General features: G+C 47.3%; 3 protein-coding genes across 5 annotated transcripts in view; 2 read left to right on the top strand and 1 right to left on the bottom strand.

Annotated features, from left to right (window-relative positions):
* DUS2 (dihydrouridine synthase 2) overlaps positions 1-19233 on the bottom strand; it is a 33364-nt gene extending 14131 nt beyond the window's left edge. Inside the window, exons 1-7 of one of the 3 annotated variants that reach the window (XM_005876432.2) lie at positions 19157-19233; positions 15653-15795; positions 13020-13065; positions 9296-9387; positions 8488-8531; positions 7107-7167; positions 2613-2660 (exon numbers count right to left, since the gene is read on the bottom strand). In XM_005876432.2, the coding sequence (XP_005876494.1) occupies positions 2613-2660; positions 7107-7167; positions 8488-8531; positions 9296-9387; positions 13020-13065; positions 15653-15778 (417 nt within the window). In that variant the 5' untranslated portion in view covers positions 15779-15795; positions 19157-19233. Of the gene's footprint in view, positions 1-2612; positions 2661-7106; positions 7168-8487; positions 8532-9295; positions 9388-13019; positions 13066-13706; positions 13811-15652; positions 15796-17412; positions 17429-19156 lie in introns of those variants that run through there. The other 2 variants (XM_014547851.1, XM_014547852.1) reach the window with 2 other exon arrangements.
* Positions 19231-21124, top strand: DDX28 (DEAD (Asp-Glu-Ala-Asp) box polypeptide 28). Its single transcript, XM_014547850.1, has one exon. The coding sequence runs from the start codon at positions 19308-19310 to the stop codon at positions 20934-20936; it is 1629 nt and encodes a 542-aa protein (XP_014403336.1). The 5' UTR covers positions 19231-19307; the 3' UTR covers positions 20937-21124.
* Positions 21125-25190: 4066 nt separating this feature from the next.
* Positions 25191-26229, top strand: part of LOC102249163 (dipeptidase 2) — a 10445-nt gene continuing 9406 nt past the window's right edge. Inside the window, exon 1 of the mRNA XM_005876464.2 lies at positions 25191-25195. Coding sequence (XP_005876526.1) covers positions 25191-25195 — 5 coding nt within the window. The remainder of the gene's footprint in view (positions 25196-26229) is intronic.

Genomic DNA, 26229 nt, shown 5'->3' with positions numbered 1-26229 from the left:
TCTGCCTTCTGGCCAGGCTCCAGCATGAAACTCTCCTCGACCAAGCTCTCCCAGATCCCAGGGGTGCCCGTCTCTGTGCTGTGAACGTCTGTGGGGAGAAGAACCTGCGACAGACCCATATGTGAGCAGACTGCAGCACATCTACTCACAGGCGGGCTCGTCTTACCAGAGCCACAGGGTGACTCAGGAAAAGCTCCCTTGGTTGTTGGGAAGAACGGGAGAGCTTAGACTTGGGAATCAGTGAGAACTAAGTTCAAGTCCTGGCCCAGTTGTTAGCTATGGCCCAAGTGCAGTGTGCACAGAGGGGATGCCCTGGGCAGCCGGGGAAAGGGGGCCAGGGAATCCTGAGCAGGGGTGAGAGAGGATATTATGGAATTAAGGTCTAAAAACAGATTCTTAATCCAGGGACGACACACCAGAGTTACCTGGGAAGCTTTGTCGAAAGACTGATATCCCCTCACTGCCCCTACCCACCCCAGGGGTAGATAGAATTCTCAATGGTTAGTTAGCATCCTATCTATTTCTAAATTTTTCATCACGTCAAACAAGTATCCTTATTTTGAAAAAAGCTTCTGCCGGTGGCCCTGAGATGTTCCCACAGATGGAATCATGGGCCAAAACATCCAGCCTGGGAGGACCCACAAAGCTCGCACCCATGTCGCCCAGTTTGCCAGCACAGTCTGAGCCTGAATCTACTCCTGCGCACTATTCCCAGGTCATCTGGCTTTACTGTGGAAGCCTGGAACCTCCCCTCCATGAGGCAAACCCATCCACCAGTCCGCCCTGACCCATCCGACTACCTGCCAAACACAGAAGGAGCGGACTGAACTGAGCTTCGAAGGTGGGGTGTCACTCTGCTGCCTCACATGTGGCCTGTACCCAAAGAGGGGCAGTGCAGAGGCCAGAGCCAACAGCAAGAGGGGAGAAGCCGGTAGGCGGGAGGATAATGAAAATGCCTGTGTGCACATGTTGTGAAGCAAACTCCGCCTAGTCCCCTAAGCACATGATGAGTTTGACATCCACAGTTGTCCACTTCCACTCCATCCTGCAGAGATGTGTCTGACTGGAGGTTCCTAAGTCCAGGTGTCTACTGACTTGTGGCTACACACTTATAAGCTACACCCTACACATTTAACCTAAGATGGCATCGAGATGGGGCACTGATGCTGGGGTACAGGTCACAAGACCATGGCTCTAGACTTAGCTCTGCCTTCTTATTTGCTACACTAGAGGCCCAGTGCACAGATTCTTGCACCGGTGGGGTCCCTTGGCCTGGCCTGTGGGGATCAGGCCGAAACCAGCTCTCCGACATCCCCCGAGGGGTCCCAGTTTGTGAGAGGGCAGTTCTTGGGTGACTCACCCCAGAATCGGGCTCCCTCCTCTCTGGGTCCGGGGTGCGGGTGAAGCAGATTCAGGGCCAACAGTTCCCCAGAAGCAACCTAACCCATGGCTGATTCCACAAGGAATCGGGCTCCCTCCTCTACTGGTCGGAGCATCTACCCCCTGGTGGTCATTGCGTGTCATAGCTACCAGGCGAACGGTCAGATGGTTGTTTAGGCTTTTATATATATAGATGATCTTGAGCAAATTGGTTTTCTCTCTATGCTTTAGTTTTCTTATTCTTGGTCAAATGGAGATAACAAGTGCCTTCCCTGTCTACTTCAAGGGATTTGGAGAACAAATGAAATAAATGCTGGAATACACTTTGGAAATTAGTCTACAAACAGTAAGGATACACTATAGGCACATTATAGGTACATTATATGTATCTGTCTGCACATAGGAAAAATGAAAAGGTAGCTCATAAACACGCTGGGCTTCCTATTCCTAGAGACAGTGGGGCTGGAAGAATACACAGGGGTGGGCTGCTGAAGTTTTTATTGGTGATGCTTTATCCCAAGTCACGATAGCCTATGGGAAGCACTAGGAGGCTTAAAGCCCAGACAGGGAAGTGGGGATGGAGAATAAAAAGAAGTTAAAGGAGCTAAGAGGAGCAACAAGAAGAGAGCTGGTGGACTGAGAGAGGAAAGAAAAAGGTGTATATGGTGTGGCAGAAAATGTCACCTCCACCTGCCCTGGCAGCTGACATTACTGGGTGGCAAACGCCAAGCTGTCCCCAGAGCCTCATAAACCTGGCCACCAGACTCAATGAGGGAAGGGGATCCGAGAAGACTAATTTCAACTTGCCTCGTATGAGCCTGGCCTGGCCTATTTTCAAAGGCTGGTGGTGGCCTCTATCAATATTCAGGGGACCCACCTACCCCGACAGCCACTGAGCCTGTCCACAAGCCACAGGTAGCCTGGCCTGAGCTCTCATGATCTTCTCAGAAGGGAGAAAAGCAATACAGAGGAGGCTGTAAGTGAGTCCTTAGCCCCCCACCAACCCCCAGCTCTCAGCTGACATGTCCCTAGCCCTGGGCTTTTAAGGAACTCCGGGGCTGATGTAGGCTGGCTCAGGGGTTCCTGAACTTGGCTGCATGTCAACATCACTGGGAAGCCTTTTACACATTTTCCAGACCCCGGGTGGAGTGATTGATTCACTAAATCTGGGGGAAGGGAGGGGGAACTGTTCCATGTTCAAGGACCTCTGCTTTCACTCATGCAGGACTTACCTTCTCGATCTTGTCAGGATCTGATAGCAGAGCAGCTCCCATTCCTCCCTAAGGAAAAGCACACAGAGGGGCTTCTTACAGTCGGAGGAGAGCGGCCCCTCCCCGTGACATGGCAACATGGGTGGCAACGGGGCAGCACCCCAGCCTTTGCCTCCAAGGGACCAAGCTCCACTGGCGGCCAGTCCTTTTCCTGAGCAAGTAGGAAAGCAGCAGCATCCATGCCCACAAGACCAGGGACCAGAGTCTGATGAATTCGAATAGACATCACTCTGACCCCTTAGCAAAAGCCACGGACGTATCTGAAATGGGTGCCACAAAAATAATGTTTCAGGACTGTCTAGTGCCTACCCAGGGTGGGTCTCAGTGTCTTTAAATAAACAAAACCCCACCATCTGTCAAGCCCTTAAAAAAAAGAATCATTCTTCCTTTGAAATGAGAGTGAATGCCCCCCTTCTTCCCATCCTACCATCACTTGCTTTGGTACCACCACTGCCAGCAAAGCCATTCAGAGACATGCAACCGGCACACGTTGTCCAGGCCCTTCTGCTCTGCCAGCAACAATGGCCAAGCACCCAGACCAATGTCAAACTCTAACAAAGCCCCAGCTAACGGACACCAACAAGCCGTGGAGCCATGCAAATCCTCACATTAACAACAGCAGGTGTCTCCTGATAGTGGGATTACTGCTGATTTTCCTGCTCCTTTTTTTTTTTTTTTTTTTTTTTGGTACTTTTCTGTTATCCAAGTTCTGGAAAATGGCATGATATACTTTAATAATGGGGGCTGGGGCGGGGGGCATTAAAATCTGAATCCATTAAAAGTGAGGTGAAGGGGAGAAAAACAAATTCAATAAATATGTGCTGTCAGTATACAGAAGGCACACTAACAAACGCTCACAGTCAGTGATTACATGTTTTAAAGGATGACAGATTGGAATCAGAGAGAACACTGGCCCACCACAGACTCGGCCAGCCTGAGCTTGCATGTCAGAGAAAAATGAGAAGGTCAGAAGGGGACTAGCCCTGGCCTACCTTGGCCACAGACACAAAACTTAAAGGCTTTAAGGAAGCCCTGGCCACAGCCGGGCCCCATCTGTTCTTCAGCTCACACACAATTCAGCCCTTCCTTGTGGAATCACAGGCCCTAAAATGCAGTCTCACTGCCCCTTCCACAACAATGGCTTTCTCAATTGGCATTTCCTTCCTTCCTTCCTTTCTATTTAACTTATTTGCTTTTTTGAATAGGTAACACATCAAACATTTTCAAGATTCAAAAGGGTAAAATGTAAGAACTCTCCCTCCCTGAGGAATAGAAAACTTTTTAATTTATACTTTTTTTTTAAACAATATATTTTATTGATTTTTTACAGAGAGGAAGGGAGAGGGATAGAGATTTAGAAACATCGATGGGAGAGAAACATCGATCAGCTGCCTCCTGCACACTTCCTACTGGGGATGTGCCTGCAACCAAGGTACATGCCCTTGACCGGAATCGAACCCGGGACCCTTGAGTCCGCAGGCCGACGCTCTATCCACTGAGCCAAACCAGCTAGGGCTAATTTATACTTTTGATATGGCTTCAATTTTGGAACCATCAGAAGAGAGCAAATATTCAGGTGGTATGTACTGGTATAGCATATTGCTAATTATCTGTTCTGACTGGTCAGTGCCAATGCCGTGTTAATTGTTAATTATTTTGACTAGCACCCTGCAATGGGTTTTAAAAAAAAAAAAGTTTTTATTGATTTCACAGACAGGAAGGGAGAGGGAGATAGAAATATCAATGATGAGAGAGATTCTGCAAACCGGGCATGTGCCCTGACCAGGAATCAAACCATAACCTCCTGGTTCATGGGTCAACACTCAACCACTGAACCATACCAGCCCAGCCAATGGGAATTTAATCCCTGTACGAAACCAAATAAAAAGTTAGTTTCCTTCCCTAGGAGAAATGAATGTTACTAGTTTCTTGTGTGTCTTTCCAAATATATTATATGAAAAGTAAATATATATAAACTAGAGGCCCGGTGCACAAACATCATGCACTGGGAGAAGGGGGTCCCTCAGCCCAGCCTGTGCCCTCTCATAGTCCAGGTGCCCTCAGGGGATACCCAACTGACTTAGGCCCGCAGTAGGACATCCTTAGTGCTGCCACAGAAGCAGGAGAGGCTCCTGCCACCACCACTGTGCTCGCCAGCCATGAACCCAGCTCAGGGCTTCTGGCTGAGCAGTGCACTGACCACCAGGGGACAGCTCCTGGGTTGAGCGTCTGCCCCCTGGTGGTCAGTGCACGTCATTGCGACCGGTCGTTCTGCCAGTCGGTCGATTTGCATATTAGCCTTTTATTATATAAGAAGATATTCATTCCCCATCCCCCATATATAAATGGTGGCACATCTTATACAATTCTGCCCTTTGCTTTTTTTCACTCCACAATCTCAAGGAGATTATCCCAATAATTTCAACTCTGCTCCTTACACAACTGACAAAAACAAAGAAATAATTTGAAGACTGCACAACAGAGTCCAAAGTTTTCAATTCCCCATAGACAAGTTCAAATCTCCATAATTCCTTGAAGCAGTGGTCTACAAGGGTCCCAAGGGCCTCTCCCTTGGGCAGTCTCCAGCCTCCTGGCCTAAGGGAAAACAGAGTGGCCGATTCTGGCAGTGGGCCCAGGGGGACAGCTCTATGTTGACACTACAGACCCTGACCACACACCCTGCAGTAAGGTTCCCAGAGGCAGCCCTGCAGGAGTCCCTCTGGTGTCTCTCACATACCCAACCCCAAGCTGTCCTTGTTATCTGCTCCAAACATGCTTTTCCTCTAGCAGTCTTGGTGGCATGGAGGACCAACCATCCTCCTGGCTATCAGTCTTTCCTCCCTCTACCCCCACCACGCACTCCACTTCCGCACACCCAGTCCAATCATTTGCCAGTCAAGTCCTTTCAAATTCTGCTCCAGTTGGGCATCGCTTCTCTGTATTCCTGGTCTCTCCCGTGGACCCATGTCATTCATCTCCTGTATCTATGTCCCCACCTCTAGCCTCTTTCTACATCAATCCACAAGACACATGGCTCCCAGTATTTCTACTCACATAATGTATTTGGAAAAACACAACTAAGTTTCTGATCGCATGCCTTTCTGTTCACAAAAGGCCAGAGATATTGAAAATCCAAGGCCAACTACTCTTGTCCCAACCAAAATTTTTAATCCTGTGCTCCTGTTTCCTCTTCATCTCCTACTCTCCAACTCTCTCGTCAAATCGAGGTTCTCTGCCTCTTCCTCATGTTGGTATCTAAGCCCCTGCTGTGCCACTCCTTCTGCCTGCAGGGTCCCAAACCTCCTTACCACATTTTTCTGTAAAATCTCAAGTTTAAGCATTGCCCTTCCGTTCATTTCTGAGCTATACTAGCACTCTGGTCTGATCTTCTGATATAACAATGGGGACACATGTACTGCATCCTCTATTTTTTTAAAAAAATGTATGTCTTGCCCGGTGGTGTGGCTCAGTAGTTTGAGCATCGACCCATGAACCAGGTCATAGTTCGATTCTAGGTCAGGGCACATGCCTTGGTTGTGGGCTTGATCCCCACTAGGGGGCGTGCAGAAGGCAGCTTATCAATGATTCTCTTTCATCATTAATGTTTCTATCCCTCTCTCCCTCTCCTTTCCTCTATTTGAAATCAATAAAAACATACTTAAATATAATCTTGGTGTTATTCATGAAAAGACCAAGCCCCGTTCACATTATTTTTCTTTTAACACATATCACTTAAAACAAATGGGCATAAGTGCTCTGTGTGTATGTGTGTGTTTATGTGTATATGTGTATGTATATATCTAGATGTATGTGTATATAACATTTTTCCTGAATCATTTGAGGGTAAAGTTAAATATATCATAGTCCTTGTCCCCTAAATATTTTGCTGCATATTTTATAAGAATAGGGATATTATTACAAAACCAAAGAGTTGTTAACTATATAAATTTATATATATATATTTTGTTGTTGTTGTTGTTAATCCTCACCCGAGGATATTTTTCCATTGATTTAGTTATTTATTTTTTTAGGGAGAGTGGAAGAGGGAGGGCAAGACAGAGAGAAACATCGATGTGAGAGAAACACATCGATTGGTTGCCTTCCCCACCCCCGCACCCCAACCAGGGCCAGGGCCTGGGCCGAGGAGCCTGCAACCAAGGTACGTGCCCTTGACCAAAATTGAACCCAGGATCCTTTGGTCCACAGACCGATGCTCTACCCAATGAGCCAAACTGGCTAGGGCTATATAAATTTATATTGATACAGTATTTTTAGCTAATCTGTTGTGGTCTATATTCCAATTTTGCCCATTGATCTAATAATATCCTCTTGAGCATTTTCCCACCTAGTACAGGATCTAGTCCAGAGTCAGGTACTGTACTTAGTTGTCATGTCTCATTAGTCCTCTTTAGTCTGCACCCAATATTTGGGAAGAGCATAAAGAACTCAGCTTACCTTGGTGGAATATTCTTTTGGACAGCCCATGTTAACGTCAATACCAGCCACATCGTTTTCTCTGGAAAAACATGAAGGAGAAAGGGTAGTAAATATCCAACCCAAGGAAAGAAGGTAGTCCAAGGCATGGGACTGTGCTCATGAGTCCTTTGTCATGTCCCTGGCCCTGAAACACACCAATCCTCAGTGTCAGAAGCTGAAAAATCCTCTCTCTAAAATGTGCAACTGCCTCATGGGGCATGGCACAATGTGGTCACACCTGTACAAAGAGCTAGTCGTAGAGGACTCTGCTACTTCGGAGTTACATCAGGTAACAAATACTGAGTGACAGTGTCACAGAGTTCCAGTTCTGACTGGGGTGATGAAAGCCATGTGCCATGCACAAAGGTGACATGAGTATAAGAGCTCTTGCCTAGAGCACCGATTCTGGTGGAAGTTACAGGACTGCCTTTGTTGGCTGGGTCATGCAATTGGCTTACTCCAAACCAGGGGTCCTCAAACTACGGCCCGCGGGCCACATGCGGCCCGCTGAAAACATTTATCCGGCCCGCCGGGTGTTTTTGCTGCCACTGCCTGTTGCTTAGCAGCCGACTAGTTTTTTTTTAAACTATAGTCCGGCTCTCCAACGGTCTGAGGGACAGTGAACTGGCCCCCTGTTTAAAAAGTTTGAGGACCCCTGCTCCAAACAGTTCTCAGATGTAGAAAGGACCCTTACCTCATCTTCTGGTATGTACACAGTTAGCAGGCTGTGATCCAGCAGCAATTATTGTATGAGTTCCTTCTCACCCTCAGTGTAACTAATAACAATAGCTAATACTTACTAAGCACTCACAATGTGCTACACACTGCAAAGCATTCGTGTGCATGATCTCATTCTCCCACCTAGAATGCCTTTCCCTAGAATGCCAGAGGTGGGTAATACTATTACCCGGTGGTGGGTAATACCATTGGTCTCATTTCTCAGCAAGGTTACCTAAGGTCACACAGTTAGCAAGTAGCAAAGCCAGAATTCCAATCCAGGCCCATCTAACTCATTAACTAACAGTCTCCTGCCTTTGTTAATTTAGGAAGCAATAAGTCTAACCTACACTTCACGAGATGTAAAACCTCAGGGCTCATAGTCATAAGAGTCCTTGGAAAGGGAGCCTCGTGAATAAAAACTGAAAAGCAGGCACCCACTCAGAGGTTATTTGGGATCTGGGCACAGTTGGTACACAGGAATCCAGGAGCAGCCCTCAGATGCCACAAGCAGAGAAGGAAACTAGACAGGACACAGAAGATAGTGAACTAGAAGGTAGAAAGGTAGTCACCTCCTACATCACCAGGAATAGTAAGGCCTCACAGGAGAGCAAAAGATAGTTCCAAAGAGGGAAGAACTTACACAAGTCTGGCCACAGCAAGGGCTCGCTCTGCATCTGAAGTCCCCTGGGAACACAAATGGCTGTGTCAACCACCACCCTGACACAGGCACACAAACACAGGCAAACACATCCATGCACACACATATCAACAAGTGCAGTCAGCCGGGGTCTCTTAAACAACCAGTCCACTACACTAGCTCACTGTCAAAGGCCAAAAGGGGACCTAGAGGGCCTAGAAAATGTCATCAGTCTATGATTACTTTCAAATGTACAAAATAATTGAAAAAAATTTATAGTGAACAATCATATACTCACCACTTAGATTCTATAAGTACTATTTTGCTATATTTGCTTTTTCATATGTTTACTCATTGTTGTCAATTTTTAAAAAATCTAACTCAGGAGCTATTCTAAAAAATCACCAAGAAATGCCCAAAGTGAGAGAAGAGAGCTACAGAGTCATCACAACCCTAACATAAATAGTAACTAATCGTAAATCTAATTTCTTCCTATGGGAAATATATACAGACTACACAAAAATAAAACTAATGGTAGGGATTAAAAATATATGTCATGCCAAACAAATAATTCCTATAGTTAAGGACATTAAATTTGAGACCCGAGACACGTAACAAACTGCTGTACTAACTTGATTTCCATAAACTATCTCCAACAGTGTAATCATTCGTGAGCATATCTTTGAAAAATGTCAAAGAAGGGTCTTCGGGAAGCCACCACTGTGCACTGAAACCCAGGCATTTAACACTGGCCTGGCTCAGGGCATGAGATGGCAAATTTGGGTGATGGGTGGGGTCTGGGATCTCGTACCATCTGGAAGACGACCCTGCTCTGTTCTCTTTGGCAGGTGCGGAATACTACGCGGTCGTCGGGGGCGACAAAGTCCACTGTGCTGAGCACTTCTGCAAGAAAACACAAACACACAGGCCCACCCACTGAAGAAGCAAGTTCAACCTAGCCTGATCCCTGCAAGAAAACACAGCAAAAGTCTCAGCTTAAAGGGAAAAGGGGGCGCTAGAAGTACATCATTCTTAAAGGAAATCAGTATGTACATGGGAGACTTCTGAGGGGGTAATGATGTTCTATTTTCTGACCTGGGTGCTGGCTAGTTAGATGATTGGTTGGTTGTTTTACAGTTATTTGTTAAACTGCATGCCTGTATTTTCTGAACTTTCTCTGTATGGTTGTTACATTTTGCAATTTTAAAACACCGAAAAAATAATGTGCATATAGAGCACCTTGTCAGAGCTTCAGATTTTAACCCAATTTTCTCAGAAGATGTCACTCTGAAAGCTCAAAAAAGAAAAGTTGCTATTTCTTAGTTACTTATCAGGTGCCAGATACTGTGAGCGGAGATTTACTATATTACAGTCAATCCCTACTTTTTTGCAGTTGTCTATTTGCAAATACACCTGTTCACTAAGATTTATTTGTAATCCCAAAATCAATACTCATGGCTTTTTCGTTGTCGTTCTCAGACATTCATAGAACTACAGAAAATTTCAGTCACCCGATGTACATGTTTTCAGCTGAGGTCAAACAAGGCCACTCTGCCTTTTCTTTTTTTAACTGTTGTTGTTTGTTTTAAATATGTTTTTATTGATTTTAGAGAGAGGAAGGGAAAGGGATAGAGAGATGGAAACATCCATCGGCTGCCTCCTGCATGCTTCCTACTGGGAATCGAGCCCGCAATCCGGGCATGTGCCCTGACTGGGAATCCAAATGGTGACCTCTTGGTTCATGGGTCGATGCTCAACCACTGAACCACACCAGCTGGGCCACTATGCTTTCTTGTTTCAGCTCTATTACTGTAAACAAGTGTCTTTATGGTAGTATATTTAATGCCAGATTTATGCTGGCAATCACGTTTTAAATGGCCCCAAGCATAGAGAAAGGCTGTGATGTGCCTTACAGAGAAAACACGTGTCAGATAAGCTTTGTTCAGACATGTTATAGTGCTGTTGGCTGTGAGTTCAATGTTAATGGATCAACAGAATATATTAAATTATGTGTTTTTAAACAGAAGCACACATAAAACAAGATTATGTATTGATCTGTTAATGAAAACGTGTTCCCAGAGGTTTGCAGGAACCTAAACCTATACAGATATACCTCAGAGATATTAGAGGTTCAGTTCCAGACCACCACAAAAAGTAAATATCTCAATAAGGCAAGTCACAAATTTTTTGGTTTCCCAGTGCATAAGAAAGTTATGTTTATACTATAGTCTATTGTATACAATAGCATTATATCTAAAAAAATGTAGATACCTTAATTTAAAAATATTTTGTTGCGCCCTAGCTGGTTTGGCTCAGTGGATTGAGGGTCAGACTGAAGGGTCCTGGGTTCAATTCCAGTCAAGGGCACATGCCTGGGTTGCAGGCTCGATCCCCAGTAGGGGGCATGCAGGAGGCAGCCAATCAATGATTCTCTCTCATCATTCATGTTTCTCTCTCTTCCTCTCCCTTCCTCTCTGAGATAAAGAAAATATATTAAAAATAAATAAATAAAAATAATTTTAAAATATATTTTGTTGCTAAAAAAAACGCTAACCATCATCTGAAGTTGTTGGGGAAAATGGCACCAATAGACTTACTGGATGCAGGGTTGCCACAAACATTCATTTGTAAAAAACACACAATATCTGTAAAATTCAATAAAATGAGGTATGCCTATATTTCCCCTAGGAGCAATGGTACGGTATTCACAAACTTGGTGTTTACAGCAACTTCGCAGAACATAACACTTGCAAATGATCTTCATAACAAAGCTCTACAACAGGTATTACCATTAACTAGCTTTCTTTTTTGCTTTCTCATAATTAGCTTTCAAAGGTGACTAACAGCACATGGAAGAGATCCAATGTGGCAGATGGGAGAATATGCCTACCTCATGCATTTATTTTGAGAAATAAGTGAGATCTTTAATGCAAACAATGCACTTCTATAAATAGAAGCTATTATTATCCTCCCAGCACTGAACAGATTAGAAGATTAAAAAGGTGGGGTAAAGGCAGTGACATGTTGGGAGAGGTAATCAATACAATCTCCAGCAGCAGAGACAGCTCATCACTGACAGTAAGAAGTCTGAGAGAAGAACCGCAAAAACTTAGTGTGGGCTCTGAACGGGTGGCTCAGTTGGTTGGAGGGCCATCCCATACACCAAAAGGTCGCAGGTTCGATTCCCCGTCAGGGTACATACCTGGGTTGGAGGTTCGATCCCTGGTCAGGGTGCGTACGGGAGGCAACCAATCAATGTTTCTCACATAGATGTTTCTCTTTCAAATCAGTGTTATAAAAAAACATATCCTCAGGTGAAGATTAAAAAAATATTTAACAACAACAACAAAAAAAAACTTAGTGTGTATATACTAGAGTTCTATTTATTTATTACAGCAAAATACTGACACCCTGTTAAAGCACTGGTGAAAATCAGTTCTGACATAGTCATCTGTAAGTACTGACATGGGAAAATGTCCTAGGACAGTGGTCGGCAAACTCATTAGTCAACAGAGCCAAAAATCAACAGTACAACGACTGAAATTTTTTTTGAGAGCCAAATTTTTTAAACTTAAACTATATGGGTAGGTACATTGTTATTAAATTAATTAGGGTACTCCTAAGGCTTAGGAAGAGCCACACTCAAGGGGCCAAAGAGCCGCATGTGGCTCGCGAGCCGCAGTTTGCCGACCACTGTCCTAGTAGAAAAGTAAGTGGCAAAACAAGTAGCATGATACTGAGGGGGCGAGAAGGGAGATATACAAACAGGCTGTATTTTCATATACATGTTTTACTAAATGTGCATAAAAAAGTATACATTTCTTCTCTTGGTGATCACCTTTACAAGTGTGAGATTATGGAAGATTTTCATTTTCTAGATCTGTAACACTGAATTTTTCACAGCACAAGGGAAATATAAATCTAAAACAACTAAAGACAAAATTGAGTCACAACTTCTCGTGAACTTGTAGTAAGATCTGACGAGTGTGTATCCATTTCAAAAACCTCAAACAATACCACACCTCTAATCAAAGCAGAATTAATCTCATCAACAAAATATAAGCAAAACCACAATTTAGCACAACCAACCACTTTCATTTGCAAAGTACTTACATGTACCTCATCTTATTTGATCCTCACTCCAATCCTGATTTAAGTAAAACAGGAATTATGATTTTCATTTTACAGCTAAAGAAACTGAGGCAGAGAGGTCATATGACTGGTCTGAGGTCATGTGACATGCCCAAGGTCACACAACTAGCAAGCAGCATGTCCATCCCAACCCCAAGACTTCTAGGGTCCTTCCTGTACTGGCAGTTTCTATGCCAACAAGCCTATGGGTGGAAGGCATTCTTATGTGGCTCTTGTCAGGGTCTCTGGAGAGCAGTGACTGCTCCCAAAGAAACACATGATCCACAGAATTACACAGCCAGGCAAGAAGACGAAGGACCCTGTCACCACAAACAAGGGCAGTGATAGCGCGGCTTGGGCCTGACAGGGCACACACACAATCCTGGGACCGGAGCTGCACTCACCATTGACAACTCTCTTGCACTGGAGCATCTTGAGGTCGATTAGCTCCTACGGAGGAATCAGAGGGCACTTGTCAGTCTCCTCCAACAGGCCCTGGGCACTGGGGGAGGACCTTCACTGCACACATCATGGGGGTGACTTGGCCTGTCACCCTACTACCAACAAATCATGGCTTTGGGGACATACAGTGCTGACCTCCCACCCAAGCAAGGCAAGCAGGGGCCTGAATGAGCTTCCCTCAATCAGCTGCTCTTCCCAAGGACCTTGGAGATATTTGGGCCTAGAAAGGGAGCCAGAGAGAATACAACAGCCCAGGATGTGGACACCTGGGCCTCTTAAGAACACTGCCTTCTAGCCCAGCCAGTGTGGCTCGGTTTGATTCTAGGTCAGGGCATATGCCCGGGTTTCAGGCTCCATCCCCAGTGCGGGTCGTGCAAGAGGCAACGATTCTCTCTGATCATGGACGTTTCTCTCTCTCTGTCCCTCTCCCTTCTCCTCTGAAATCAATAAAAATATTTTTTTTTAAAGAACATTGCCTTCTCCCTTGATCTTACTTATTAGAAGGTATAGGTCCAACAGGTAAGTGTCCCCTCACAGTCTGAGCCACTGAAGTCCCCTTGTTCTTATAAAAAAGGAATAGAAAATGACATCTGAGGAAGTCCTGGAAGACTCCTGTCAATAGGGCAGACCTTGGTGGGGGATCGGATTACTGGTCCCTTGACTTTTGCTGAGCTGCTTCTTCCTTTCTTCACCTCTATCTGCTGAGGGCTTTACAGGGCTTTTGAGGAGGTTCCTGCATGCCTGGTAACACCCGAAGTCAGCGGTTCTCAACCTGTGGGTTGCGACCCCTTTGGCGGTCAAACGACCCTTTCACAGGGGTCACCTAAGACCATCCTGCATATCAGATATTTACATTACGATTCATCACAGTAGCAACATTACAGTTATGAAGTAGCAACGAAAATAATGTTATGGTTGGGTCACAACATGAGGAACTGTATTTAAAGGGCCAGAAGGTTGAGAACCACTGCCCTAAGTCCTATACCCAGTCCTGTGAGGTGGGTGAGGTGGTTTGACTATGTGATCACACAGGTGGGCCCCCTCATGTGAACCCAGTTAAGATCATCCAGGCAGCTAATACAGCACAATAATCCCGGCCTGCAGAGCAACTCTGAATCCACGAGAGGGCACCAGGCATCACACTGTGTCATGCCCAGCACTTAGGGCCCAGCCAGCGACCCACACAAAACAGGAGTCTGCCTCCTGCCTCTGCCCTGCACAGGGGCTAGGTCTGGGCAGAGGGCCTCGGTCTCCGCCAGCAGAAGCCCCTTTGTTCATAAGCCATATTGACTCTCCCAGAGCATGAGCACATCCAACACGCCAAAGAGTTTTAATCAGTATTTCCTCTTCTCCTAACTCGAGCAGAGCCCTGGAGGAAAGGATTGGTCACACTCATTAGGAAAACTCAGCCTTGACCAACCAGGAGGGCCCTGGAGGAAAGGAAGGCCGCACTCTGAGGCTATCGCATAAATCCCGTGTCCATGACTTCCAAAGTGCTTCGAAACAGCCCTAAGAAATTCCAAAGAAGTAGCTGATGGAGGATCTGGAACTTGGCAGGTCACCTCTTTCCTGTGACAGCACTGCTCCCACTGCCCAGCTTCCATGACTCATTACACAGATCCGTTTCGCCAGGGCCATAAACACAGAGCCGCTTGTCTACAACAGGCTCTGTGCTACAGGGCAATCACTCACTTCCTTCCTGGTGTTTCATCCCACTTTCTAGAGTCCCAGGAAAATGCTGCCTGCACAGAAAAAGTGAAAGCCCAAGGATAACATCTCACAAAAATATAGTACAATGTCGCTACCAGGATACTGACATTGCTATAGCTAAGACAAAGAACAGTTTCATCACAAGGGCTCCTTTATGGCCACAGTCCCCACCCCACTCCACCCTACCCTCAGTGGCTTTTAAAGATGGAAATATCAAAAGCACTTGAGGGACATATCAGGATTGGGGGTTAGGGAGAAGCTGCCTAGATCAGCGGTCGCCAACCGGTGGCCCGAGGACCACTGGTGGTCTGAAAGGTTGGCAACCGCTGGCCTAGATCATTCTGATACATACCCAGTTGAAAACCACTGCTCATACTCGCTCATAATCCAGTATCCTGTAATCCTATTTTTCCTAGCAGATGCTTTCTAAACCTGGGTCTGAAGTCCTAATATTTTCTGGAGTAGTCAGCAATTAGCTGGTCCACTAGCTACCACCACGAGAAAATCCTATGGCTCCTCAAACCAATCTCATCCAGCTTCCCGGGCCTGCATCTGGGCCTCTTCCTCCTCTTCCTAACGGTGAGTTCATTCATTCACGTACTGAATGTGTATTAAATCCTATAGGGGCCCAGGCACTGACCTGACACAATGGTCATCTATCCACCTGGCCCTCCATGCTCCCCAGGCTGCTGGCCCTAAGCAGGGTTCATAGAACTTATAAATATTGTGTGTCTTTGTCCGCTGTTGCCTTCACTGAGCACCTGTGAAGTCAATGCCCACTCTGCCAACCCCCCGCCCCAATCCTGACCACTTCCACCCACAGATGGGGAGGAAAAGCTCTCCAGGAAAATCAGCAGCCCCTTACCTCACAGTACACAATGTCTGCTCCGTAGTCCAGGGCCAGCAGCCGCATTGGGAGAGTCCCTACCCGAACCATAGGAGCTAAGATGAGTTTGTTGTGGTAGCACAGGGAGAGGCTGTTCCCAATCATTCCTCTTCTGTCCCAGCCTGAAGGAAGGGAAAACAAGAGTCAGAAATTCAAATGGAGTAAATCTCTTCTATTACCCTGGGCCGCCTTTCCTTCTTCCTCCCAATCAACACATACTACCTTGTTTTCCTTTTCTCTGATCATAAAAATAACACATGCTCATTCATTCATCCAATAAATATTTAGCAAGTGCCCAGTCTGTGCCAGTCACCATCCTAGTCTTTGGGGATACATTAGAAAACAAGACAGACAAAAATTCCCCCTCACTCTCTCCTCTGGCCACCTTGGTCTTTTTTTTTTTTTTTTTCTATATTTTATTGATTTTTTTAAAGAGAGGAAGGGAGAGGGATAGAGAGTTAGAAACATCGATCAGCTGTCTCTTGCACACCCCCTACTGGGGATGTGCCCGCAATCAAGGTACATGCCCTTGACCGGAATCGAACCCAGGACCCTTGAGTCCGCAGGCTGATGCTCTATCCACTGAGCCAAACCGACTAGGGCACACCTTGGTCTTTTTTAAAAGTCTCCCAACTAAGCTTTCTGCTGCCCTTCCCCACGCACTTGCAGTTCTCCCTGACTAAGGTCCTCTTGGCTTTATAGAGGCTTCCCTACTTGACCATCTAACTTCAGGTCCCGGGTCACATGCTTTCACAATACTTTGCATTTCCTAAAGCTCAGATACAATCCTTGTGTCCACAAGGTCCACACGATAGGAGAGTGGCTGCTTAGTTCACCGCCAGGTTTCCAGCACTGAGCCCAGTACCTGGCCCTTACCAGCGGCTTCATAAGGTGTTACTGAACACTCACCTCTGGTAGGGTGGTCGGTCTGGGACTTCTCTCTGGCATACTAGACGCAGTGCCTGACAGGCCCTGCTCCCAAAAAAGTCTCCTCTCAGAGAAGCTAGGCAGCCCCCACCCTTCCCCAGTTATTGTCACAACCACTCCTTTCCCATTTACTGTCACAACCACTCACCCAGCCCTAAAGTCACACCCAAATCACCATTTTAGTTGCACTTTCTCAATCTCTTGTATCATTCCTTTAAGGGCTGGTCCCCTCTATCACACTTTGATTACTCCCAATTTCTTTCTCATTAATCTTAACTCCATTTCAATTGTGTGGGTACAGCATCTTGTTAATTATAATGCTTTCAGATTGAACATAACACTATTCAGGGAAAGCAATGAATGGAAAAACTTTACCAGTCCTCTCCACGTCAATTTCCCCAGAGACTGTGACCTTGTTTAAAAGGTGATTTCTTTAAAGTACAAATTTAGCCCTAGCAGGTTTGGCTCAATTGGTAGAGGGTCGGCCTGCGGACTGAAGTGTCCTGGGTTCAATTCTGGTCAAGGACACATGCCCAGGCTCAATTCTCGTAGCGGGCATGCAGGAGGCAGTCGATCAATGATTCTCATCATTGATGTTTCTATCTCTCTCTCCCTCTCCCTTCCTCTCTGAAATAATATATATTTTTTAAAAATATATACAAATTTAGAGTTAGAATTAAATATTTAGAGAATATTCTATTTTCCTCAAAGCATATGTTAATGAGAAAAAACTAAAATGATCCATCATATTTGTAAGAGAAAGAGGCGATATAGCATATTGTTAAGATTCTGAACTCTGGAATCAGACGGACCTGCATGGGATTCTGCCCCCAGACATCGAAGCTAGCTTCTCCCTCTGGAATATGAGGCTCCAACAGAATCTATGTCGGGGCGGCGGGGGGAGGAGGGGCGGGGAATGCTGTAAAGAGTAAATTCTGCCTGGCCGATCTCGCTCAGTGGTTAGAGCATCGGCCCATGGACCAAAGGGTCTCGGGTTTGATTTCCAGTCAAGAGCATGTACCTGGATTGCAGGCTCCATCCCCAGCCCGGGGTTGGGGTGTGTGTGGGAGGCAACCAATCGATGTGTCTCTCCCACATCGATGTGCCTGCTACAGATTTGGGGGATGGTCCAGGGCCAGAACAAGAGTTTGCAATGGCAAATGAGCCTACCCGAAGTGAGAATACATGCGGTAACCTCAGCCTCTCTTCAATCCTCATCCTCTAGGCAGGGTTTCTCAACAGCAAACTTGACATTTTCCCTGGCCTCTACCCACTAGATCAGTGATGGCGAACCTGTGACACGCGTGTCAGAGGTGACACGCGAACTCATTTTTTTGGTTGATTTTTCTTTGTCAAATGGCATTTAAATATATAAAATAAATATCAAAAATATGTCTTTGTTTTACTATGGTTGCAAATATCAAAAAATTTCTATACGTGACACGGCACCAGAGTTAAGTTAGGGTTTTTCAAAATGCTGACACGCCGAGCTCAAAAGGTTCACCATCACTGCATTAGATAGATGCTAGTAGCACCTCCCCAGATGTGACAACTAAAAATGCCTCCAGACAGTGTCAAAAGAGGGCAGGGGGATGACAGAAGTAAAACTGACTGTTCACTGTCACTACTCAAAGCTCTCTCCTCCACTGGTTTAACAGGTTACTCTCCAGAAACTCTACTCATGTATCAAAATGGTCTTTTTAATGGTATTTTATGAAACTAAAAACACTTTCTCCAGATGTTAAGAACCTTCCAGGTGATTAATCCACATTTACCTTATCTCCCACCCCAGGCACTGGGGACTACAGAATAGATAACACCCATTTTCCAGCTCTATTCAGGAAGTACGGCGAGTGTAAGGTATATTTGCAACCTGAACGTCTGAACTTAGGTAAAATATTCTGCCTGACCAGAGCTATGTGAGACAAGCCACATACCTGATCACTCGGCAGGACCCCCCTCCCTACTATTCAAGTAATTTACGTATCTGACTGGGAAGCCAGTGGAGGTCAGCTGACTGCACAAGTTGGGTGGGGTGACCGTGGAGTGGAGTGTAAACCTCAGCTGAAAAGAGAAAACGTGTGAAGCAATGCGTCCGCTGAAATAAAGGCTGAAGACCTTCACTGAGACAATAAACTGAAAGCTATCAGCTTGCCCTCTGGGATCTCAACTGGGTGCAGGTCGGGGGAGGTTCAGCCTCGATCTGCAACTGGCCCTTGTCTCCGCTCCCAGGCCTGGCCATTCATTCAGACTCTCCATAAACACTTACTGCCAGACTTTGCGCGGGGCCCACAGCTGGAAAAACATCGCCACACCTTCGAGTTCACCGGGGGAACCAGCGCTGGACAAGCAAGCCATCACCGGGCGGCGAGGGCCACCAAGGAGAATCGCAGGGAGTGGACATCCCGTCACCAGAAGCCCTCCGCCCTCCCGGTCCCCAAGGCCACGGCCCCGCCGCCGCGTCTCCTCGGACCCCCAGTCCTGCCTCCATGGCGCACCCTTCCCCAAGGCTGGCCCGGGTCTGGACGTCGCCGACCCCTGTTCGGAACTACAGACCTCGCTGTTGCTGAACTCTACGGATGCTCCCTCCTTCCTCAAGGTTCGCCGATTCCGCGTGCGTAACTGAGCCGCGCCGGCCACCGTCCGCGGGGCTTGGCGCGCCCGTGACGTCAGTGCCGTGCGCCGCTCCAGCGCCAGGAAAAAAAATATGGCTCTAGCGCGGCCGCCGCTGCTCTCGTGGCTTGCGGCTCGGTGGTTTCTGGCGCCTCGACGGAACCTGGCGGCTAGCGGTCCCGACGAGCCCCTGCCGGTGGTGCGCATCCCACGGGCGCTACAGCGGCTGCAGGAGGAGCGGCAGAGCCGGCAGCGGAGCTCCGCGCGGCCGGCGCTGGTGCGTCCTGGCCGGCTGCTCATCTCGGCGCGGCGGCCGGAGTTTAACCAGCCGGCGCGCCTCACCCTGGGTCGTTGGGAGACCGCGCCACTCGCGTCGCGGGGCTGGAAGAACCGGCGCTCCCGCTCGGATCACTTCTCCATCGAGCGCTCACAACAGGAGACCCCAGCCTTGCGGAACTTCTCGCCCGAGGACAGCTTCGCCGATCTGGGTCTTGTGCCGCGAGTGCTGCGCGCGCTGCAGGAGGTTGCCCCCGAGGTCGTCCGGCCCACCACTGTGCAGTCGAGTACCATCCCCCCAATACTTCGAGGCCGCCACATCCTCTGCGCGGCGGAAACGGGCAGTGGCAAGACTCTGAGCTACCTACTGCCTCTCCTTCAACAGCTCTTGGGCCGACCCAGCCTGGACTCCAGCACCCCTGCGCCCCGAGGTCTGGTCCTTGTGCCGTCGCGAGAATTAGCCGAACAGGTGCAGGCTGTGGCCCAGCCCTTAGGCAGGTCCTTGGGACTCCGGGTGCAGGAGTTAGAGGGAGGCCATGGCATGAGTAGGATCACGCAGCAACTGTCCAGGCAGCCTCCGGCCGATGTCCTCGTCGCCACTCCGGGGGCTTTGTGGAAGGCTCTGAAACGTCAGCTGATCAACCTAGAGCGGCTGTCCTTCTTGGTATTGGATGAGGCAGATACACTGTTGGATGAAAGTTTCCTGGAACTCGTGGAGTACATCTTGGGGAGGAGCAATATAGCAGAAGGCTCAGATGACTTAAAAGACCCCTTCAATCCCAAAGCTCAGTTGGTGCTGGTAGGGGCTACATTTCCCAAGGGTGCAGGTCAGCTGCTGAGTAAAATCTCTAACTCAGACTCTCTCACCACCATCACCAGCTCCAAGCTCCACTGTATCATGCCTCACGTCAAACAGACATTTATGAGACTGAAGGGAGCAGAGAAGGTACCCGAGTTGGTGCAGATCCTCAAGCAGCATGACCGAGCAGATAAGACCGGCTCCTCAGGAACTGTTCTGGTGTTCTGTAATAGCTCCAGCACTGTGAACTGGCTGGGATATATTCTGGATGACCACAAAATCCAGCACCTACGGCTGCAGGGACAAATGCCGGCCTCGATGAGGGCAGGTATCTTCAAGAGCTTCCAGAAGGGCTCCCGAGACATTCTCCTCTGCACGGACATAGCCTCTCGGGGCCTGGACAGTACCCAGGTGGAGCTAGTTGTCAATTATGATTTCCCCCTCACCCTGCAAGACTACATCCACAGAGCGGGAAGGGTGGGCCGAGTAGGGAGTGAGGTGCCAGGCACCGTCATCAGCTTTGTTACCCATCCCTGGGATGTGAGCCTAGTTCAGAAGATTGAGCTGGCAGCTCGCCGGAAGAGAAGCCTTCCAGGACTAGGGTCCCTAGAGAACCTTGTCCCAGCTGACATGAATGCAGTGTCATAACAGGGATCCTCCCTGTGTGCTGGGTGACCAAGCAAACTTCTCAGTAGGACACGCCCAGCTGCCCAGTCACCTCCCTGAAGATCCCGGGAGTTACTGGCCAGCATTGGAAGGTGAGCTACTGAGCATGGCTCACTGTAGTTTTTCACATGAGTCTTGAAAAATAAAGTAGAGTTTGGCTTTGCATTGTATCATGATTTCTAACAAAAAATGATGTTTTGGCCCCGGCCGGCATGGCTCAGCCGTTCTCTGCCTTCTTTCCCATCTCCTGGTGACAGAAGATGAGACAGGATTAAACTATTTCACCAAACTGGCAAAATAAGCATATCATATAGCATCCTCTCACTTATTTCCTTGGTTCCAGGCTCTGCAACATTATATAAGCTTTGCCTGAAGTAATGAATAGTTAAGCAAATAATGCTCCACAAAACAACTTAAATATTATTGCTCACTGAAAAGGATCAGGTTGTAGAGAACAGAAATGGGCCAGAGCATCCTTTGCCAAAAGAGAATATTGTACTAAATATACAGTGAAGCTCTCTTTTTTTATGTGAAGAATCTGAGGCTCAGAGGGATAAAAGAATTTGCTTGGAATCACACAGTAAGTAGGTCAGAATCTGGTCTGTCCTACCCAGGGTTGTGTTCCCCACCACACTAGCTTTTGTCAAATGTGACCCATGCACAGGATAACTGTATACCTCTGTTTTTCTTGAATAGTCCTTTACATTTTTGCCAGGCACAGTTTTTTAAAAATATATTCTTTTATTGATTTCAGAAAGGAAGGGACAGGGAGAGACAGAAACATTAATGATGAGAGAGAATCATTGATCAGCCACCTCCGGCACGCCCACCTATGCATCAAGCCGGCAACCCAGGCATGGGCCCTGATCTGGAATCGAACCGTGACTTCCTGTTTCATAGGTCAGTGCTCAACCATTGAGCCACAGTGGCCAGGCAGGCACAGTTTTTAATATCACTCACTTTCACGCTCAAAAGCCACCCAGTTTAGACAATACCGTGGTCACTATCTATGGACCACTCTACCAGAACTGCCCAGGAAGCACCCTGGCTGATTTGCTCAGTGGTTAGAGCATCAGCCTAAAGGGCCTCAGGTTTGATTCCCAGTCAAGGGCAGGTACCTCGGTCTCCAGTAGGGTGCATGCAGGAGGCAGCCAATCAATGATTCTCATTATTTTTTTTAAATATCTTTTTATTGAATTCAGATAGGAAGGGAGAGAGAGAGAGATAGAAACATCCACCATGAGAGAGAATCATGGATCGGCTGCCTCTTGCACACCCTCTACTGGGGATCAAGCCCACAACCAGGCACGTGCCCTTGATCTGAATCGAACCCGGGACCCTTCAGTCCGCAGGCCGAAACAGGGCTGATTCTCATTGATGTTTCTATCTCTCCCTCTCTGAAGTCAATAAAAATCTTTAAAAAAAAAAACAACTGCCAGGAAGCTTGTTCAAAGTGCAGATGTCTGAGCCCCACTCCAGATCTGGATGCTTTCTGAGGGTTGGCTCAAGAATTCACTTACAGGTATTTTCGAATTGTTTTGTGGAATCTATAGGTGAGTCTCAAGCCCTCTTAAGTTGATAAATCATTTGTCTATGCTATGCCGCCTTCCCCAGAGTCCCGACCAGGTCCTGAGAAGATATTGGTACTCTACCAGAGCAGAGGGATGCTCCCAGATAAGTAATCTCTCAAGCTTTGGAGAATCTGAGTGATCTCACCTGCCAAGACAAACCTCCAGAACTCTCCCCTTCACATTTTACCTCCTACCACTCCCCAGAGGTAATCATCTCTAATTAGTCCTGACTTTGTCCTAACACGCACCATGCTAACTCAAACTACTTAAGAGTGAGCGACTTCTGAAATGGTAGCTAGGCAGTCTACCTTCTGGGCACATCCTCTCTGCAACAGCCCAAGCAAACAAATGTCCCATCTTTGCTTATTAACAGCAACAGAGATTCCCCCTGCTAAGGAAGATTATCTCCATTGCTAGGAAGTTCTTGACTACACTATCAAAAGGTGCCCCAAATATGATTTCTTTCTATGGGCCTGATCATGCTAAGGCCAGGGTTGTCTGTTTCCTCTTCTGAGTAACACCAAATTATCTTTTTTTTTTAAGATTTTTAAATTGATTTTTTAGAAAGGAAGGGAGAGGGAGAGAGAGAGAAACATCAAGGGCTAGGGAACCTGCAATTGAGGTACATGCCCTTGAAAGGAAATTGAACCTGCAACCCTTAGACCATAGGCTAATACTCTAACCACTGTGTAAGCTGTCCAGGGCCAGGTTGTTTTGATCCCCAGGTTGCTTAGGGTGCATGCAGGAGGCAACCTATTAATGTTTCTATCTCACATCAATGTTTCTCACACCCTTTCTCTCTCAAATCAATAAAAACATTGTTTTAAAAGTAAAATAATAAATAAATAAAATGGACCCATCATTCCCACTCTGTGAAGTCATTCAGGACCCTCACTTTGCCTTGGAGTACCTTTAACATCTCCCCCAGTGTCACTTTGAAATGTGATGAGCTTGTCCTTACACTCCTATCAGCTATAAATCTAGAGCCCCAACATGATGCCCAACCATTGAGCAGAACACCTCTCCACTACTGTATATCCTTGGGTAGGCCCTTAACCTCTTGGTTTTTGAGTCCTCAGTTCTAAAAACATGATGGTTTTATGAACTGACATTTGAGGGAGGACAAGGTCAAGACGGTCAAGGTGGCCCTAAGCGGTTTGGCTCAGTGGATAGAGCGTCGGTCTGCGGACTCAAGGGTCCCAGGTTCGATTCCGGTCAAGGGCATGTACCTTGGTTGCGGGCACATCCCCAGTGGGGAGTGTGCAGGGGGCAGCTGATTGGTGTTTCTCTCTCATCGATGTTTCTAACTCTATCCCTCTCCCTTCCTCTCTGTAAAAAATCAATAAAATATATTTAAAAAAAAAAAAAAGAAGGTCAAGGTCAAGACATACCTGTCTTTGCTTTTACTCTTCCCAACTGAAATGTCTCCCCTCTCCTCTCCCCGGGTCCACATCTCACTTGCCCTTCAGGCCCACCACCAGGGAGCCTTCCTTGATTCCCCCGTCCACACAAATCTCTGCCTTTCCAACGGTTGGATACTTAGTGCCATAAACCTGGCTGTCTTAGGTTAATCTTGCTTCTCATGCTAATCTCAGAATGGAGTTTCTCTTGCCTTCCTGTGGTCCCTAGGGCTGTGCCAGTCCAGGGCTATACTCCACAGGGAGTGGCTACTTGACTAAGGCATGGATGGGGAGGGCCCGGTGTGCGGGCACAAGCAGGGCACACGGGGTAGTGATGCCTCACAGTTTTCATGGCAGGGTGACTACAGACACGTGGTGTTCCAGGGAAACCTTTCCTCAGTTCTCTACCAGATACCAAGCTGTTCGTTGCCTGAGGAAGATTTACTGGCTCTTATACCCTCAATGTAACTTATCCTGTCCTCTGGGAGTGCAGCACAGCAGGTAGGCCTGGGCTGGGCCTCTGTACAGGAGAGTTGGTGTACACACAACCTCACCTGCCTGCCACCTGATCCTTTTGTGCTTGTCCGTCACACCTGAGAACTGCCCTAGCTATACGTAATACCAGTGGCCTGGGGCCCCCTCAGAGACCCACAGAGTTCCCGCTCACTGCTGAGGACAAGTGCAGTGTCATTCCTGGGCAAGTGTTCAGAAAGGTTCTCATCTTTGTCAATGTAACCTTCCCCTCTGGGCTACAAGATACTTCCCATCAGACCCTTTACTTCTTTACTGGCCCGTCTCTTAGCAAAAGTCAAGTTGCCAACATGGGAGAGGTTCTGAAATGATTTATATTAGATTGTTTTCCCAAACTTGGAAGGCATTTCCTTAAAGCAGGGGTGGGGAACCTTTTTTCTGCCAGGGGCCATTTGGATGTTTATAACATCATTCACTTAACATACAAAATTATCAGCTTAAAGACTAGCCTGCTATATTTGGCCAAACATTTAATTAATTCACCCCTAATGCCTTGGCAGGGCCAGACCAAATGATTTCTTGGACCGAGGGCCATATACTAGTAAGCCTCAGAGGGGACAGTCTGGAAGAAATCTTTTCTGTTGTGAGAGAGATGGAAGGGGAACCTGATTGTAATTATTTTCAGGGTCTGTTTTCTCTGGAAATGGGGAAGATTTGCTGTTCTGCTGCTGCTCTAGGCCCCACAGAATTGTTTTTTCAGCCAACACCCCTTCCCTAGGGAACTCACAGCAGTAATGAGGTAAGGCTGTGTTTTGGATGTCAAGCAGATTAGAAGGCTTCAGCAAAAACCTGGGGGAGGCATGAGAGACGGCACGTCCTGGCAGAACAGTGTACGGCACAAGTGACTGGTCAGTTCTGATTTTCTTTCCAGCAGCAATGGCTCCCACCTTTCCTCCTACACCTGGTCACTACCATGTCCCCTGCCAAAGGTGGGGAGACATGGGGAGACAAACTGCTTGGCCGGTGGCTACCAGTCCTACGGGGATGCTCCAACAAAGGTGGAGGCAGAAATGCCAGTCCCCAGAGGAGCATGTAAGAGACATCGACCTCTGGAAGAGTCTGACGAAGACCTCAGTTGCTCCAGCCCCAAAATCTGGCGATTGGAGCTCGGTGGCAAGAGGTTGATGCCCTCCTGGCCAAGTCAGACAGGGATTCCTTGGACTTCTCGACTTTGAGCTTCTGCCTCTCTCACCAGGAGAGGCCTTGAATTCTTTACATCCATCCATTTGTCCAGATATCCTCTACTGATCATCTACTGGTGCTGGCCCTTTGCTGGGGTGTGCAGTAAGGGGGCTGGACAAGTCTTCAGTTATCAATCACACGTGCTGGCATAAGCACACAGGAAGGTGGACTGTGAGGGCACCAGGTGCCAGTAGAATAGAATTAGGGGGAACAAAGCTGGGGGGGTCTTCATGGGTCAAGCTCCTGTAATTCAGGTCCCTCTAGCCTTCCCCCAGTTGATGGCACTACCTCAAGGATGAGGGACAGCATGCAAACCAACCTCAGATCAGGATCCCTGTGGGCTTCACAGTGAAGTCACCAGAACATCTGGTCCCCAGCAGCAGCCAAGTAGGCCATGTGAAACTCGTCAGATACCACTTGCAACTTTGCTCTGGGGACCTTGTGGGCTGGTCCTCTGTACAGCCTGAACTCAGGCAGAGCCTGGCTGCCAGAGAACCCAAATCGTCACTCATCCTCATCAAAAAAGCAGCCGTACAGGTGAAAAGGAAAATGTGTGTGTGTGTGTGTGTGTGTGTGTGTGTGTTGTGTGTG

This window comes from Myotis brandtii, unplaced genomic scaffold, assembly GCF_000412655.1.
Source record: "Myotis brandtii unplaced genomic scaffold, ASM41265v1 scaffold486, whole genome shotgun sequence".
Lineage (NCBI taxonomy): Eukaryota > Metazoa > Chordata > Mammalia > Chiroptera > Vespertilionidae > Myotis > Myotis brandtii.
Note: the sequence above shows the minus strand (reverse complement) of the source record. Positions and strands in the feature narration are given on the sequence as shown.